A 19,530-nucleotide genomic window follows, 5' to 3' on the forward strand; every position below is an offset into this window, starting at 1 on the left:
CAATTCAGAAACTTGGGAAAACATAGAGGATTTCCAAATTCAAGTTAGCTTGTCTCTTTGAGTTTTTACACTCTACTTTTCATACCCGTGCGAATGGTTAAAAAAAAAAAAGAAGTAGCAAAGTATCTCACAAATGCCGGTGCTTTGAAATAGTAAAAAAGTCTCAAATTCTTTGGAATTTCAGGTCTTACCTGCAAAGTAATCTTTTCTAAAAAAAATTAATAAATTAAAGGAAGAACACGAACAATGCCTTTCTTCTTTCTAAATGACAAAAAGGACTATCTTGAAACACTCACTTTGGCATGTACAAGTTTCTGAGGGGGACCTGGCAGTGTTTACAGCACACATTGAAGTACCTACTAAGAAAAAGCTAAAGATATACCCTGCAGTTAAGAGAAGCTCTTGCCTTCAGCTTATCTTAGCATCGAGAACAAAAAGATTGCAACATAAAGCTTTGGCCATTTCAATTCTACTATATACATTTTAAAAACTACACAGTCATAAATTAAAGCAGTGATTAAATAAGCTCATATAAAATGTAATTAAATTAAAAAAAATCACAGCACATTATAGAGAAAAATAGGAACCAGCTTCACAAAAAGAGATTTTATATATATATATATATATATATATAATTTTTTTTTTTTTTTTTACCCTGTGGAAACAAATTTTCTACGGAACACAAAAACTTCATAAGTAACCATCAAAATGAAAATCATTTCGTATTCCATTCTTGCATTTTTACACAACCCTTGACTCACCCAGGGAATATTTCCAGAAACTAAGTCTTCCTCGAGCAACAGAGCAGTTCTGCCAAGAAAATAAACCCCAAACCAAAGTGGGGGGGGGAACATCCCAAACATACAAACTACAAAATAAATAAGAATTATAAAGTTTTTTTTAAAGTAACCTTAACAATTATCAAACTAGTAAGTTCTGCCTTATCACATAGACTCTCTATACAACATAACCCTAAAACTTTATTACTATGAGGTATTTGGAGGAATTGGTAAAAGTTATGCACGGCCTGCCTGGTGGAGGGACAGGTGAACTCAGGTGGGGGGAACTTGAGAGGGAACAAGGAGGAGGAGCTTTGGTTTATCAGCAAGAAATTGGGAAAAGAAAAGTCATCCTTTGGTATCAAAGAAAGTTTCATTGCATGGTTGCACGGAAAAAGCACCACGGTGAATAATTATTCCTTTTTTTTTTTTCATTAGTGGCCTTTCTAAGAGGCTGAGGTATTCAAAGAGTATAAGGTGAAAGAGGTCAACAGCGGTTTAACACTTTGGTTCAAGCAAGGCACTCGTCCTAGGAGTTTACAAAGTTTGCAACATGTTTGCCTAGAGATTTACAAGTAGAACTAGCAGTAATAAGAGTAGTATTTCCTAATGTTGTTGTTGTCATTATTGTATCATTATTAAGAATGAAGACAAGTTTACACACTGAGTGAAGAGTTAGGAAGGGGGAGGGGTGGAGGAAGGGAAGGGGCGGAGTTCCCTCTGCAGACTGAGACCGTGCATGAAAATATCTTTGGTATTCTTTGGTATCATCAATGTGATTAAAATCACCAATGGAAATTGAGTGAGGTAGCGTCTTTGGTTCACACTATAAATAGTAGATCTTTACACTTTTTTTTTCTTTTTTTCTTTTCTTTTTTTTTTTTTACACGTGGAAGTCGCTATTTCTTACCTTCTGCTTCTTTGTCCTTACTATTTAGGAAATAGTTACCAAATGTACTGTAAAGCTAACCACACCACGGTAATAACCCAGAAGGCCAAACATGTCTCAAAACAGCCTCTGGTGTTTGAATGCACCCTAAACAACTAGATAGAAAAAGGAGAAGTGCTTTCTCTTTGTTTGCTAAATGCATAGTTTTCATCCTTTATGTACAAAGAAGGGAGGACCTTTCTTAGGGAAAATGCCTTTATAGCTCATGTGAAAATGTCCTAGGACTCTTTGGTATAGCAAAGTTTGCATTTAACCTGCAACTACGGTCATTCACCTGGGGTAGCAATGGGAGTGGAATGAATCCAAAAGTAGCGTAGTGCTTTTATATTTTCCTGGAAAAATAATTTCGCTTTTTTGCAGGGGCACAGTGAGTGACATGTTCATTTAGAACTTCTGGATTTCCCACACATTTTCTTTGGTCTTTGGAGTCTATTCCAGCTGCATCCAGGGACTGGAATACTCAATTCCTGACATCCAGAGCTCTTTTACCTGAACATTTACTGAAGTCTGGGGTTTTGGGGTGTCCAGACGTCACAACTCCCTGCCCTCTACAGGAAAGCTTCCAGTGATGAGAGGACCTGAATGTCTTATGGCCAGAAACAGACTAACTTCCATTCTACCAAAAAAAAAAAAAAAAAAAAAAAAAAAAAAAAAGGATTACTTTAAGTGCAGTTTTGGAATAAACACATGTACAAATAAAAGGGTAAGATAGATATCTTTTTCTGGTGAATTTTGCAAAAGAATTGAGAAATGATGGGTGAACAAATGGCACATGATCTGCTCTGTGGAATGTAGATTAAAAAACTCAAGCCAGAAATTAATGTTACACTAAATAGGAATGGAAGCATTGTGTTTTTTTTCTACATGCCAGTTCAGGAGCAAGTGAAGAATCAGTCATACATGATGTAATAAGTGTATTGCTTGTGAGAAGCTGAGTTTGTCCATCACGATTTCTAAAAAGCAAAGGATGTGAGTATGCTCAAACAGTCGAGTAAAAAAATTGCTTTTCAGGCTCTGATTTGTGCATCTGTTTATGAGAAAATATATCTCTAAGCCCTGAAATTGCATAATGGGTGCAAATTCAATGCTGGTATGAAAATTATCTTTGGTGTTAGCAAATAGGATAACTGGTTAGTTTCTTAAAAAACTGTTACAGTGGGATACTGAAAATGAAGCAATATTCTGTGAGACTGTGCCTATGCAGTACCAAAATAATTGGTAAAAAATGTAACATGGGCCAGGCACAGTGGCTCATGCCTGTAACCCCAGCACTTTGGGAGGCCGAGGTGGGTGGATTACCTGAGGTCAGGAGTTCAAGACCAGCCTGGCCAACATGGTGAAACCCTGTCTCTACTAAAAATACAAAAATTAGGCTGGGTGTGGTGGCACCTGTAATCCCAACTACTTGGGAGGCTGAGTCAGGAGAATCACTTGAACCCAGGAAGTGGAGGTTGCAGTGAGCTGAGATTGCACCACTGCACTCCAGCCTGGGTGACAGAGTGAGACTCTCTTAAAAAAAAAAAAAAAAAGGGTAACATGTAGTTGGATTGATTTTGGGGGTAATATATAGTAGCAACAAATAAAAAGCATGGTTGTCTGAATTCTGCTATTCTTTTCTTGGGGTATTGAATTTGGTAAGATTGTGTGTAGACACAGCTTGAATTTCCCTGCATTTAGAATTATCACATTTTAAATAAATAAGGCTTTCCTCCCTCCTAAATTATAAATACATTATGTAGCTGTATCCCCGGCTCCCTCCATTCCCGGAGAGAGAGAAAATGTTAATCAGTTTTTTCCTTTTTGTTTATGTCATTGACAAGATTCTATTTTTTAGTAAATCTTGAAGGGTGGCCATTTAAATGGTCTCTTTCAATAGCTGAACTATAATTGTGCCATATTTAGAAGGGAAATTTTTAAGCTGGAGTTGTGGGTGAAATTTAAAAAAAAACAAAACATGTCAAGGCAAATGAAGTATTTCATCAAAAGAGAAGTATATGTTGGTTTCCTCTTCTCATTTGACAGCAGACATGAAGGAGACACAGATAGATGGCTTGTTGGTTTTGCTTCACCTCTCTAGTTGCCTGCCTGTTACAGACCTAGACAAGGTGCTGAGATTTGATGCTAAGGAGTTATGTTTCGTGTTAAGATGGTTCAGTTTTGTTCTTTGGCATTTTTAATGAATCTCAATAAAACAACTTATCATTAGGATAACATTTAATTTCATAGTTCTAAGTAGGGATGGTAATTAACTAACAGTATCCAATTCTTTACCTAATGGCATAATAGGCATCCACTTAGATAAGTTACAGTCCAGCTGAAATCAGAGAGAATTTTTCTGGGAATCAAGTGACTCACTGAGGTACCACTAATACAACTTCATTTTTTTTTGGCTTTGATTTCTACAGCTCTGGTTAAGTGATTTGGAAAAATAGAAATTTAAAATTTTGTATTTGTAAGCTCAGGTCTAGTTTTTAATCTGTCCCTGTTAGAGAGCAAAATCTATATTATAAAATTTCCAGCTTAATGCAGTAGCAAGAAAGAAGGCAGAATGCTTTGGAGGCTATTCTTAGTTCCATAAATTGATTAATACCAATAGATCAAAAGTCTTGTCGTCCACCAGAACACTGGCTTTTTTCTATGCGGTTCCACCAATTCCACCATTTCTCAGTTGCACCTGCTGTTTTGTTGACATCCAAATCATAAAATTTCTGGGATTGGCAATAAGTTAGTTTGATAACTTTTTAGGATAGTTATAAGTACTGAATAGCTCATTTGAATAATAATGTTGTTTTTTTAAACTTTATTTGTATTTGTAAAGTATTTAAAAGAGGTTTTTGGTGCCAGATGCATAAAGCAAATATAAGTCAATTAATCTAAGGATAGTTCTTTATTTAGTGACCTTTTACTAAAAAGCATTACTTTGAACAAATTTTTTAATTTAGTTACCCTCCCTGTTAAATTTAGTTTTCTAGTGTAAAAATGGGGTACTACTTTCGAAAGATCCTCAGGTTTTCTCAGCTAGGAACAGATTATGGAACCATGTCTGTCTCTCTACTTAAGTGACATTTATGGATCCTGAAAAGGAGTGTGCCATCTGGATGTACACGTGTACTGCATCGACCTCTCTGCCATGATATTAATTGCTTCCCTGAAGCTACATTCTTTCTTGCCAGTTCTGAAAACTCATATTTCAAATGCTTCAAGAGTCATAAATAATAGTCATGATTCTATGTGGCATGTGTATTACAGCTAGATCAGTTCATACGTATAACTTTACATAGTATCTTGTGTAAAAATAGCTTTGGTTATTAAAATCATTGCAATAAAATACCTGCACTATAATATTAAGTGTGTTCTTTGGTACCTAGGTGATTTTTTTTAATGGATGGACTCTTGTTTCATTTCTTAAAAAATATCTGAACATTCCTTAACAAACAAAGAGAATGCACTGGTTTAGGTGTCATTCAAATTTTCTTTGCTGGGTTTGAATCTGCATTTAGGTTGCGGGCCTGGCAGGTTCAAACGCTAGACTAGACGAGCAAAATCACACTCCTAATCCAATGAACTCAGACAACCCCTAACCATGTTGGTTGCACTCCTATAGAACAACCATTTCTGAAGACCAGCTCTGCCTAAGTCTCTAACCACTGGTGGTGGTGGTACTGAGACACCATACACCTTCGTGGCATGGTAGAACAGATGAGAAAGTTTGATCTTAAAAGATGTCCACTCAATGGCTCAAAATCACTATGCTCCAAACCACTAAACAGCCAAGCACAGCGAGGATGGTCATGGATTGAAGGTGTGAGATCCAGTGGTGTTTTCTTGCTCATCATTTGTCTTGCCAAGTCGCCGCCCTGCTGAAGTGTGTGTCTCCAAACAAAGTCAGAATGCAGGTGAGCTAAGTCTTTGGTTTCTTTGGACTATAAATAATGCTTTTTTTTCTTCAAATATTTCTAAGTATAAACCTGCTATCTTGAGGTCCTGGTCTTTTAAAAATTTTTTTTAATTTAAAGCTTTTCCACCGAGGTTTTAGTTTGTGGTTCTTCCTTCATGCTTTGGTACAAGTGCTTGATGAAGAAGATGAGTTGCCTGAATTGGAGCTGCCCTCATCCTGCCATTTGTCCAGACTCCTCCTTCTTGCGTTCATGAAGAAGTTGCTGACAGTGCTCAGCTCCAACCCCAGCTGCTGGGAAATGGTGATTTGCAATTCTTTGGATGGACGCTTATTTTCCTTGAATATTGCATGTAGAGTTCGACGCTGGACATCTGTGAAGACCAACCTGGGCTTTTTGGGTGTGTTGCCTCTATCCTTCCCATGTTCTTGTTCTTTCCTTTTGCATGCTGTGAAGAAACACAGAAGATGTTAGAACAAATTATCTAGGGGAGAATCAAGAGTAGAAAGACAGAGCTCATAAAATTTGTTAGCCATTCCTCATAGCCTGCTTTCTGTTTGCTGACCTCTGCTTTAAGCACCATTGGGGGCTGGGAGGAAAGTGTAATAGAAGAATGGAGAATTGGGATACAGGTGAAGTTCTGTGAGGCTTGGGCGTGGGTTGTGGCTTTGATGAGTATTTGCTCTTTGTCCTGGGTAAGTCAGTTAACTCCATCTGGGCCTCAGATTCCTCACCTGTAGAATGTAAGTTTCTGGCTAAATGAACTTAATCACTTTGAACTTTTTTCTTCATCCACAAAATGCATATAAGAATGCCTACCTTGCTGTGTTGTGGTATGAAATAGTGTATGCAAAAGTTTATGCTAACTTTACAAATGCAACGCCTTGTCAGCAAGAAGTGGTTGTAGCCCTCAAAGGGTTTATAGTCTGCTGCCAGTAGAATATTAAGAGCCTAATCAGAGTCTAAAAACATAGTAGAAAGGAATTGCATTTGTTTCCCTTCTGATCTTTTTTATTTTCCAGGAAAATCTGTATATAAGAAGGTTCAGTATATAGTTTTTTTTATCATGGCCATCAAACAGTCTTCTACTGATTTTCTAGTGGAACCGGGAACTGTGGAGGTGTGAACCACTCCTCCTCGACATTGAGACTAAACCTGCCAAGTTAGCCATGTTCATCTCTGGGGTCTCTCTGTGCCTCCTTTTTGCAAGCCATGCTCTTGGAGTCCCCCTCATCACTTATTTGGTCTCCCACTGAGGGGCCCATTCCCTGCGCATGCATGTCTGGTCCTGTATTATGAAGCTGCTTTTTGGCTGATGGAGTTATTCTAACGTATCATCCCAATGGAGCCCTCAGGCCCCAGGGTTTGGCGCCAGATCAGGGTCTCTCCTGATTTTAGGTGCCATAAGTCTCTTTCCACCCTAATGAGGCTCACTAGTTTCCACCTGCTAAAGGACTATCAAGGCTGCATTGGTAACAATGCACACTGCCCCTCCACCCAATCTCCACCATCAATCAATCCTCACAACCATCCACAAATAACCATACAACCCAAGTAAAAATAGTGCTCTGATATGCGAATGCAGCCTTAAGAAAAGGCTCCTATGCCCTCACTGCAATCAGATTGCTGCCTCTTAGCCCCCTATGTAGGTGTTCTAGAGCAGCCACTGCCACCTTTATATCTGGCTGGCTGTACTCTCATCCTAACCACAGTGGAAGATGGATGGGGCATGCTTCGTGGTAGAGGGAGGGATTGCCATTCTTCCATATCGCATCCCTCCCATTGCTGTCCTAGCTGTTGCTGCCTTCTGCTTCACTGTATGCCTCTGTGTATTCCAGGTTCTCAATTCCTTACCTGATGGTTCACCAGCTCTGGCTAGATTCAGCCTCTGTGCTCTCCTCAGCCTGCCCCTCCCTTTCATTTCCAGCTGGGTAGATCCTGGACTTCAGAGTTCCTGTAAAACTTTAGGTGCCATTGGTACAAATTAGCTCAGCAACAGATCAGCTGCAGAGCTCATAGGATGAAAGCTGGAGAGGCCTCAAGGCTTTAGAGTCCAATCCAGAAGGCTCCAATTTTTTAAAACAATGTGCTACTTAGTAAAAAACGTTCTGAGTGTATATTCCCTTATATTATTTATTTATAAATCATATACATGTGTTAGTATACTACTATCTTGTGCACATTATAAAACATACACAATACAAAAACATTTTTTTTGAGACAGGATCTCACCCTGCTGCCCAGGCTGGATACAGTGGTGCAATCTTGGTGCACTGCAACCTCTGCCTCCCTGGGCTCAAGCAATCCTCTCACCTCAGCCTTTGGAGTAGCTGGCACTATAGGTGCGTGCTGCCACATCCCGGCTAATTTTTTCGTATTTTTTTTTTAATAGAGATGGGGTCTCACCATGTTGCCTAGGCTGGTCTTGAGCTCCTGGGCTCAAGCAGTCTGCCCACTTTGGCCTCCCATTAGAGGTGTGAGCCACTGCCCCCAGCCCACAATACTAAAATTTTTAAAGGGATAAAATAAAAATAAATAGACATGGAATTATCTTCTAGAGATGCATCTGCTTGCCAGGCTCTGGAGTGTATTCACCCTACTTACGGGGCCACTGGTCCAACCATTAGTAATTATAAGAGTGAGAATTTCAGAATGGACATGAAGGGAGGGCTCAGTCATGAAAGAGAGATTTGTTGGCAAGACAGGCCTTATGGCCTTTTGTAACATGTCCTGTAGGTCACTTGCTATGCCTCTTGCCCACCATGAGGGGCGGCATCAACCTAACGGGCAGTATTATTAAATGCCCAACTCCCTCAGAGCCTTGAGTTATAGACATCCTGAGCCAGGTGAGAGTCTTCAAATAGAGTTCCTCCTCCCAGGGGCCTACAGCCCTCACTGGGCACCTAGATTAAGTCCCAGAAAAAAATGACTAAAGTCAACTCCAGTTGGTTTGAGTCAGCCCATGTAGACACAGCCTTATACAATACTGATGCAGATGGCTGATTCATTGACTTAAAAATGAATACAACACAGGTTTTGCTCTTAAGGATGCCAGATTTAAGCAAATAACTGCACATAAGCAATTAACTACAAGAGTATAAAAAGAGTGTACAGAGTCTACTGCTTGAAGATATTCAGGAAGGAATTATAGAGAAGGCACTTCAGATGGGCCCTAAGAGATAAATGGAGGCTTGCTAGTGAGAGGAGTGGGAAAGCTCATTCCCTGCAGAGGGAGCAGCATGGTGAAGGATAAGTATTAGTAGATTGGTATTTGTGAGGCAAGAGGGCACACAAGAAGGAAAGGCTGTGGGAGATGGCTTCGTGCATAGACAGAGTTCAGATATGAATCGTCTCGTAGGTATGGAGGAGGTAGGGAGAGGCATGAGAAAGGGTGTAGTGTGATTACATTTGGGCTTAGAAAAACCCCTCTGGTGGAGTTGTGGAGGGAGAACTGGAAAGCAGCAAGATTAGGGACAAGAATGCTACAGTGGGTGCTGTGGTCTACTACCCAGATCCCCCTTCAGGACTGTGGCACTTGCTCCTCCAGCTGCTGGAAGGGTTGATGACAGGTGGCTTTCAGGTGAGGTCCATTCTTGGAATTGCCCTTGGCCAAAGGTTATGCCACTCTGGGGTGGGATGGGGGTTTGCCCATATCTAGTGGCGGTGGCTGGGGGGCTGTAGGAGATGGGGGTATGGAAGGTGGTGGTCTAGGAGAATGGAAATGTGTTGGTTTAAGGATCCTCCCCCCAATCCCTTGCATCAAGTGAGACAACTCTAAAGAGTCATCCGGTTCAAGAGCACTCCATATAATTGGTTGAGGCTATTTTTGCACCTACATTGTTGTTCAACTCCTCCTTCTGCCCAATCTTACTTCCTTCACCACCCCCAGGGGGTTATTCTCCGTAACATGCTCCAAAAACCTTTCTGAATGCACATCTCAGAAACTCAGAGTCTGTTTTGCAGAGAACCGGACCCAAAATACAAGTCAGAAAACCACCGTAGGGCCAGGCACAGTTGCTCATGCCTGTAATCCCAGCAGTTTGGGAGGCCGAAGCAGGCAGATTACTTGAGGTCAGGAGTTCGAGACCAACCTGGCCAACATGGTGAAACGCTGTCTCTACTAAAAATACAAAAATTAGCAAGGCGTGGTGGCAGGCGCCTGTAATCCCAGCTACTTGGGAGGCTGAGGCAGAAGAATTGCTTGAACCCGGGACGCAGAGGTTGTAGTCAGCTGATATTGCAACACTACACCCCAGCCTGGGTGAGAAAGCAAGATTCCATTTCAGAAAAAGAAAAGAAAACCACTGTAATGAGGACCCAAAATTAGACAATGGCAGTTGACAATGGAGAAGAACTTCTTGGGCAGTCAAATCAAGAAGACTTCTTGACTACTTGGCTAAGAAGGTGTAGTCTGGAACATCTGCCAGGTTTCTGGTTGGATGATAGTAATGGAGCCATTAGGAAATGCGGATGGAGAAATGAGTTTTATGAGGATAGTAACCACTTCTATATGGAACAAATTGCATTGGATGTGTTTGCTGGACATTCTATTAAAGATCTCCAATAGGTGGTTGTCCAGCAGACAGCAGGATGTATGGGATCTGGAGTTCAGGGGAGAGATCTGGGCTAGAAATATAGACTTGGAAGTCATTAGGTCTCTAGATGGTAAATTACACAGAACACTCACTCATGGGAAAGTAAATAACCGAGCATTGGGTACAGACTTTACTTATTTATCATTCAAAAAGCAGAGCTAAGGGAAATCAGAAAGAGATATTCATCTTCCATCTAGCCAGATTGTATGTTTGAATGACTTCAGTCTAGTCCTTGGCATTTGGCAGGACTGTCAGCTGAAGCTACCCCTGAGCCAGCATTTCCCAAATGGCATCAGAAGAAGGATACTCTCTCAAACAGGGGTTCCTTGAAAAGATGGTTTGCAGATTAAGGACATTTAAAAAAATCTATTATATATTGCCTCTTCCTCAAGATTCATAACATATGTAAGCACAGCCAATTCTGTTTCTCAAATTTGTTTGACCTCAGAACACTTTTTGGTGGAGACTGTCGATTAATGTCTTACACAATATTAATGTTGGGGAAATGCAGTTTGGAAGTTCCTGCCCCGGGACCTCAAGCACTGTAGACATTACCATACCAGAACCTGGGAAGTGAGATTCTCTTGGAGCAGGGACCCTGGCTGACTTGCTCTGTATCTCCAGGACACCCTGACCTAGTGACTGGTTGTAAGGGCAGATCAGTATCCATGTGGGTATGGGGCAGGGGTACATCTGCGAATAAGTAGATGTGATTAGATTTGGAGGAAATGCTGCCAAAGCTGGAGGTGCTGAAAAAGAAAGCAGAGATAATCAGTAAAATGGAGAATAGACTAAAGCTTACTGAGAGTCACCGATGACCAGGGGAGGCTAAGTGGAGCAACCCACAGAAACAAGTCATACTTCTAGAAGCTTTCACCAGACTATAGCTGCGAGAGCTGAAATTTCCATGGAGTTGATTTCAGAGTAGAGATTACGCATTGTAAGGTAGGAAACCCCCAATTGGAGGTTATGAGACTCTACATGAGTGTGCAAGATAGACAGAGAGAGAGAGGATGAAAAAGGAGTATGACAAGAAGTAGTGCTGCTTAGGGAACAGCAACACACATGTTTTATGTGAATGTAATATTTTTATGTAGGGGTACAGTTTCCATTAAAAATAGAGAAATACTTGTCAGTTAACTGGATTAAGTGGAAGGAGATGGCCATTGTTGGTGAAAGGTAGTACTAATGATGAAGATCTGCTATGAGTCACCTCCGTGAGGGTGGGCAAGCAGACAGATCTATAGGATGCACTGGCAAAGTATATCAGACAAGTGACTTTGATGTTTATGGGTGAGGTCACCCAAAGTGAGTACTATGGAGGAGGTAGAAGTAGGCATGAAAGATAGTAAAAGTCAGAGCATGACTTTGTGTGCCATGGGAATAAAAGATTATAAAGAAAAAAAAAAACAGAGGATGAGGGTGTGGGCAAAGGACAGAGGCTTCTAGTTCAGGCATGCCTGGGGACTGCTTTGCCTATAGTAGGCAAGGCAGAGCCAAGTGGGTTTCAAGAAATGTAACTTTGCAGGAGGTTGAAAGGTATTTTGTGAACAATGAGTTGTGAGGTCAAGTTGGTTTGGGAAATGCTGAATTAATTAATGATTAACCAAACTTCTTTAATGCAGGACTTTTCAGAGCTTTAATATGTTACTGAGCATCAACACTTTCTAGCTTATAGGCTCTCCCAAACTTATTTGATCAAAGAACTCTTTATTCAGGGAATTTCTCTTAGGAATGGTGTTCCTTAGAACAGTTTCTCAGAGTGTAGTTGGCAGACCTGTCCTGGTCTGTGAACCATTACTGACCCACAACAAGGTCAGTACAAAATATTGAGAATAAGCAATTAGAAATGTTTATGGCAGTTTGACATTGCTGCAACATTCAAATGTGTGATTATTTTTCTAGTAATATGTTTTTTATTATATTATCAAAATTATTCATTCAGGACAGATGGAAGTTAGAAAGAAACCAACAAGCTAGTCCTTCACTACCTAGAGTTTAAGAAACCCTGTCTTAGAACACATTTTCTAAAACACAGTATATAGTAACATCTTAGGATCGGTTGTCACTCAAGCATTTGTATACTAACTTATATCCATTTTCCTGACTTAATGATACAAAGGACTTTAGAACGTATAAAGTGCTGATTGAATTATGCAAAAGTCTGCCAAGAATTTGTCTGGGAATATGTGGGCACACACATATTGGCCTGGGAGGCATTAATAAAGCCAGATGAACTTATGATACAACTTCTTAAATGAGCCTGGACTCTTGAAGACACAAGCTCTGGCCCAGCTCCGTGGATATGCACCTGCAAATACTATCAACATTATGAATTTGGGGATTATGTTTCCAACACATGAAATTTGGGGAACACATTCAAACCATAGCAAATATATTGTCTTACTAATTCTTAGTACCATTTTGTGAGGTGAGAGAAGCCATTGTATTCCATTTTGCAGCTGGGGACACAAAGCTCAAAGAAGGTGAAGGACTTGGTCAAGATCACACATCTATCAGTGGCCACAGAGTTGGGCTTGAGCTGTGTGCCGGCAGCTTATCCACTCATATGTGGCTTGCTCTCTGTGAGTCCTTAGACTCTAGCCAAGTATTTTCTCCCTTGAAATAGCTGCCCTAGAATATGTTGTCCCAACATTATCGCAGAGAAAGTGGGCTAGAGAGCAGTAAAGGGGAAAGGCTGAGATGTCCAGGACACCATGAAACTGCCTTGACATCTAAAGACAGCTTGGCATTGTCATAAGGGCCTGCTAGAGATGCAGCATCTTCACCCTAAAGGCTGATGTAGATGCTGAAAATCGCAACCCCTCAGCAGCCTGCAGGGACAACTGTTCTCGCACAGGTAAGTCTGACATCCGAGTCATGCAAGGGGGGTCTGGCCTGGATTTAGAAGAGAAATGTCCAGGCGGCCCTCAGCCCCTTTGCTGCTCCAATGCCTCGGGGTCAGATGGGGGTGCACTGGTAAGGCAAGACACATCCTGAAGTTCTCAAGAGCCAGCCCAGGGCTGCTACCCAGATTCCTGATGGACTTGGCCATGGTATCCCTGCAAACCCTGCTCAGGAGAGCTTGGAGCTTCTGGGGTAGGGAACAAAAATATCAAAAAGCATGTGGGCCAGAATATGAAAATCCATAGGGATAGAAAGCAGGCTGGTGGTTACTTATGGCTGAAGGGGTGGTGGTGGGAAATGGGAGTGACTAATAGGTATGGTTCTTCTTTTTTGGGGAGGTGATGAAAATGTTCTAAAATTGACTGTGGTTGCAAAGCTCTGTGACTAACTGGATGATTTTAAATGGGTGAATTCTATGGTATGTGAATTACATCTCTATCAAGTTGTAAGAGCAGTGGCAGCCAGCCATGCACACAGGGTGAGCCCTCTGCTCTCACCCCTACCTGCCACTGAGAGAGACCCTTTTCTGGGCTGTGGCAAAGGACAAGAGGTAGTCAGCTGTTCATGTGCATTGAGCCCTGAAGACCCTTTCTTGTCAGCTGAAGCTGTTTTTCAAAGTAAACTCTTAGAGAATATATGTGGACGAGCGAGCACACAAATAAACAGATTTCAGTAAAACGCAGTGGGGGTAGGGAGAGACACATGAAGGGGAAACTATGCAAGGAAACGTGACAGGACTGTTCCTGAGCCTGTATTCCAGGCCAGTACCTACACTGCGGAGATTAAAGAGCCATTGGATTGACCGAGACCGTCAGGATTAGAGCTCAGACTCCAGGAGTCCTAGGTCAGAATGTTATCTGCTTTGCCTTGAGTGATCTTACTGTGCGGTGTATACTTTTATAAGCTGTGTCCCCAGTTGTTTGGGTGATAAAGGAACTCTTAAGTGGCAAATTCAGAGGGCACAGCCCAGTGTGCCATTTGAAAAGCAACACCAGTGAGCTCTAACTGATACGGCCAAGGACAGCCTTTGCATGGGAAGCAAAGTCCTGCACAGATTGTCTGGAAACTGATGGCCAGCAGAGGGAGGTGGAGCCCAAACAACCTACTGGACACGAGCTGTGTTTGCTGTGTCTCTGTGAGTAGCCAGAGCAACTATGGAAACTCTTTTGGTCACACACATGGAAAGCCTAATAAGAACATGCAAAGAGCAGACATTCCCAGTGGAGAATAATCACCATAACTCACCCTTGTGTTTTGCTTTACAGTGCTTAAAAAACCTCCATAAAACCTTACCATGTGATCCCCACAAAACTCAGGTGAGGTAGAAATGGGTATTCTTCCTTTTTTTTTTGTAGGTGAAACCCTGTCAGAGAGGTTAGGCAGCTTGCCTGTGGGCTGGTTAGTAGGGGACTTGGGCCTCCAGCTTCACTGGACCCTGGAAGCAGAGGGCAGCACCAGTGAACACACCCTGGAAACTTTCCCCAGGATGGTGAAATGGGGGCAAGAGCTGAAGCAGCGGGTAAAGTGGAGCTCAGAGAACTTGCACCCAAGGTGAACAGAACAGCAGCAGTTGGTCAGCCAAGCAGCAGGCCAGTTGTCAGCCAGACCTATCTTGATGTGGCTGAAAGGACTGTAGTTTGGCCTTCCAGGAAAGTGGGCTGGACGGAAGTTGAGACAAAGGGAGTTCTGGCAGCATAGCAGACAGCACACCCATGCTGGCCTGGGAAAGGGACTGGAGTAGTCTCATGTCAGGAAGGATGCAGGGGAGCATGGGACAGCTGTCTCCTTGTGTGTATCAGCTTTGAGAAGAAGCTGAAGGAAGCAGCTCACCCAGTGGAAAAGGAAAGAGCAGGAGCAGAGGGCCTTGGCAAAGCCAGGTCGGGAAAGTCATTGGAGCCTCTCCCTGCCCCTGGTCTGCTTCTCTAGCAGAGCTGTTTAGGACAGAATCCTGCCATCCCATAGTCTGCTGCCTGCAGTCCTTCCTGAGTCAGTGAATAAAACATGGTGATGGACCTGTCTTCTCCAGGTGAAGCTCCACAGCTGCATCCCAGGAGAGATGGGAACCCTGGACAAGGTTGCCTGGGCCTGGGAGGGGTGGACAGCATCTCCTGAGCTAAGCCCCATTCATGAGTCACCTTACCAGGCCTCACAATAAAGGTGTGAGGGAGACACTGTTATTCTCTCTAGTCGACGAATGAGCAGCCTGAAGCTCGGCGAGGTTAAGGGACTGGCCCAAGTCACCCCAACAGCAAAATGGTACAGCTGGGATTTGGGCCAGCACAGGGCCCCATGACAGCACTGGAGGACATCGGGAGGTGCGCCCTCCGCTCCTCCACAGGCACAGACTACGGGAAACAGAGAACCATACCAGCTTTTGCTTTCTTTGACCCCACAAACAGCTATTTTGGTGTGATTCTAGACTATCTCAGTTCTTCTCTCCACAAGCTTTGTCTTCCCTCCCTTGTTCTGTTTTCCCTGTGATAGAGGCTAAACCTGAACTAGAATAGTAGCTGAGAATTCTCGTTGAAAGAATGCATTTAGTACGCAATGATACTGGCATCATCCTCTCGCTGGCCATTCATGCTCATGCGCACACACTTTCCTGAGCACAGCCTCATCAGTTTTTATACTTACAGGAAGAGACACCCATCAACCTGAACCTTCCCTCCACGAAGCTCTCCCCCTCTACTGCAGCTTCAAAGGAACTGGTGGGAAGCGAGAAGCTGCGGCCTTGTACCTGCTAGTTTGGTCAGTAGCAAAGGGCAATAGGGCTTTTTTTCTGGAAGTTTGGCTTAAGAATTTTGATTTCTATCAGTATATGAAGAGATATCTGCACTGCCATGTTCATTGCAGCACTATACACAATAGGCAAGATGTGGCATCAATCTAAGTGTCCATCAACGGGTGAATGGATAAAGAAAATGTAGCACATATACATATATGCATATTATTCAGCCATAAAAAGAATGAAATCTTGTCATCTGCAGTAACACGGTTGGAACTGGAGGGTATTATGTTCAGTGAAATAAGCCAGGCACAGAAAGGTAAATATTGCATGTTCTCACTCACATGTAGGAGCTAAAAAAAATTGAACTCATGGAGATGGAGAGTAGAATGATGGTTACCAGAGGCTGGGAAGGGTAGTGGGGAGTGGGGAATAAAGAGGGGATGCTTAATGGGTACAAAAATACAATTAGGTAGAATGCATAAGATCGAGTGTTAGGTGGCACTATAGGGCGACTACAGTGAATTATAATTTATTGTATATTTCAAAATCGCTAGAAGAGTAGAATTGGGATGTTCCTAACATGAAGAAATGATAAATGCTTGAAGTGATGGATACCCTAGTTACCCTGATTTTATCATTACACATTGTATGCTTGTATCAAAATATCACATGTACCCCACAAATATATACAACTATTATGTATCCATAATTAAAAATTAAAACTAAAAAAGGATTTTTCTAAATTCTTTTAGAATTCTAAATTCCTAAACTTCTGTTATTGGCTGATCAGTTGGACTTTTATTACATCAGTATCCCTCACTTAAAAAAGACTCTCAATAGTTTGCCTCTAAAAATTGGAAATCTGTGATATAGATGCTCTAGTTATGATGATTCTACAAAACAGTCAAAACAAAAAGCACATCTGATGAATTACATACTTATTTTTACTTCATATATGCCTATTGTGAATTGTAAGTCTTAGCTTATCGACCTCATTTTTCTAATTAATAGATGTATATGTTACTTTATAGTATTTACAGTAATCGAAAGCTATAAAACAGAATTTCTTTAAAAAACCTACAATCTTGAGTTTTCACTAAGTCATCAGACATTTTCTCTGATTAATTTCAAATTAGTGAAGTTTTCCTCATTTGCTTTTTTGGAAAGTTGTCTGTAGAATCAAACTGTAAATGCTATTCTTCCAATGACATGCATTATACAATTAGTTTCACAAGGGTCTCCCAAAAGCCCAAGAAGAAAGCCCTTGGCAGCTGCTCTACCATGATATTCAAGGACCTTGACACCCTGACCTCAACCATGTTTCCCATGTCACCTCCTACTACTGCCCACTCAATACCAATCATTCCTGCATCATTCCTGCCACACTGCTCGGAAGTCATTCCTAGATATGAACCTCCACACCCCCACTACTTTGCTCAAGATGTTTCCTACATCCAGAATGTCCTTCCTTTTCTCTTTTCCATACAAAAAGATCCCTGTGCAATGAAGGCCAACCTCAAGCATCTTCTTTTCTGCTAAGCCTTCTCCATCCCCTCTCCCATCCAAGGAGAGTTGTTGTCTTTTGTGCCCACAGAGCACCTTCCCCACAGTATAATTAATTAGTTACCTGCCCATCTCTCTCACACAGTCCGTAATACTAGAACATGGATTATTTCTTGGCATACTCAGCACCCTTGTTGGAAAAGCAAGTTGGATGTGGTTCCATAGAAAATAGAGATGCAAAAGACACAAGTCTTTTAAGTTTTGCATATGTGTACATAGAATGAAGTTCCATGAGATAGCCTTAATTCCTTTATTGGATAGTGATTTTTGCAGTAGTTTAATGGCACCATGGGGAGATTTCTGAAATGTTATATCAGAAATATATGGGGATATATATGGGGAATATATGGGGATATATCTGAAATGTCACTGACTGGGAAGTCAGTGAAGGTTGGCTGAGTCCTTGGTATTGCCACCACTCCTATGACTGGGTCTGAAGTGAGCTCAGGGACAGGTAAGGAGCAGGCTAGAGCAACAGAGCTGGAGGAGCAGAAGGCACAGAGGAAATTAATTTGGGGTGGGACATTGAAATTAGTTGGGAGTAAGTAATCAGCCCCCTTTCCCAAGGTTAGGTGCCCAGGTGGGGCCACTGAGTACCAGAGGGCAGAGGTGTACTGTCTGCATCCGTCCTTGCTAAGTCTTGGTGGTGACTGGTCCATATCTGCCTTAAATAGAGAGGAGATAAGGATCAGATTTATGGATAACGTCAGCAAATATCCAGAGAGTCTGTGTGGTAGAAACCTTAACAATAAATTAATGAGATGACCCCAGCAGAAGAGTCTTGAAGAAATTCAAATTCAAGGGATGAAAGACTCAAAGAATGCTTTATAAATAAGGTGAAATGATATCCCATTTTGTTTCTTTTTCTTCTGGCAACTGTCAAGCCATTGGGCTTTTTGAGTAGGACCTCTGGCTATTATAGAGCCCTGGATCCATGGGTTAGGGTATCATTTCTCTCTCCTGGGCTTCAGGGCTGGCCTGCATTCTGCAGTGGGAGAGACTGGAAGGACCCTCAGAAGTTCTTAGTCTTCTCTGTAAATGGGAACCACTGAGAAACTTTAAAAGCACTCGTGCGTGGGATCCATCTCCAGAGATACTGATTTATTCAGTCTCGCAGAGGCCTAAGCCTGGGATTTTTGAAAGCTCCCTAGGTGATTCTAATACTTAGCCAAGGCTGAGAACCACTCCTCTAAATCAGACTTCTCAAACTTAAATCACCTGGACATCTTGTTAAGATGAAGATTCTGATTCGGCAGGCCAGGGTAGACTCTGAGATTCTGACCATCTAACAAGCTCCCAGGTGATGTCTAGCTGCTGGTCCGGGACTGCACTCTGAGTAACAAGGGCTGAGAGTCCCGAGCGTGAACTCCAGTAAAGGTGTGGCCCAAATACATCAACATCGCCTGGGAGCACAAAGGGGCAGCTTGTTCACAATGCACATTTTGGAACCTCATCCTATATCTACTGTCTCTGAGAGTGAGATTTACAAGCCGATATTTTGTTTTTTAATTAATTTTTAACGTGGAAAAAATCAACTTTAATATGGCTTAAAAATACCACAAATCAAATCCAAAGACAAAAATTGAGAAGCAGTTGTAAAATACACAATAATTTCTTTATACAAATCACTCAGAAATAAAAGAACATCCAGGGCAAAGGGTATGAACTCTCTGTCAGTTTATGAGAGAGAGAGAGAGAGAACATTTATTTTAATTTTTTGTCTATGAGATTGGCAAAGATTTAAAACCTTACTAATCTTCAATGTTGACAAGAATAAGGAGCAATAGGCACTTTTGATGGGAACATCAATTGGAACAACTGTTCAGAAAGATGATCTGCATTTATATCAATATTAAAATATATTTACTTTTGATCAAGTAATTAACACCTCTAGGAATTTATTCTAAGGCTATATTCAGGCAAGTGCTCAAAAATGTAAGTACACATATTCATCATAAATCCTTTTATAGTAGTGAAAACTATAGGGAGTTAATCAATGAATTATGGTAAATTTGTGTTTGCAAAGACTTGCTTACCTATGACTACATCCCCAGAATCTAGCTCAGTGCTTGGTCTATATATGAACATTTATTGAATAAATGAACAAATAAAT

General features: G+C 41.6%; 1 protein-coding gene across 1 annotated transcript in view; it reads right to left on the reverse strand.

The window, feature by feature from the left end:
- Positions 1-662: 662 nt before the first annotated feature.
- The window catches only part of ONECUT1 (one cut homeobox 1), a 37,798-nt gene continuing 18,930 nt past the window's right edge, over positions 663-19,530 (reverse strand). Inside the window, exon 2 of the mRNA XM_054451900.2 lies at positions 663-6,072. Coding sequence (XP_054307875.1) covers positions 5,780-6,072 — 293 coding nt within the window. The 3' untranslated portion in view covers positions 663-5,779. The remainder of the gene's footprint in view (positions 6,073-19,530) is intronic.

This window comes from Pongo pygmaeus, chromosome 16 (assembly GCF_028885625.2).
Source record: "Pongo pygmaeus isolate AG05252 chromosome 16, NHGRI_mPonPyg2-v2.0_pri, whole genome shotgun sequence".
NCBI classification, from domain to species: Eukaryota; Metazoa; Chordata; class Mammalia; order Primates; family Hominidae; genus Pongo; species Pongo pygmaeus.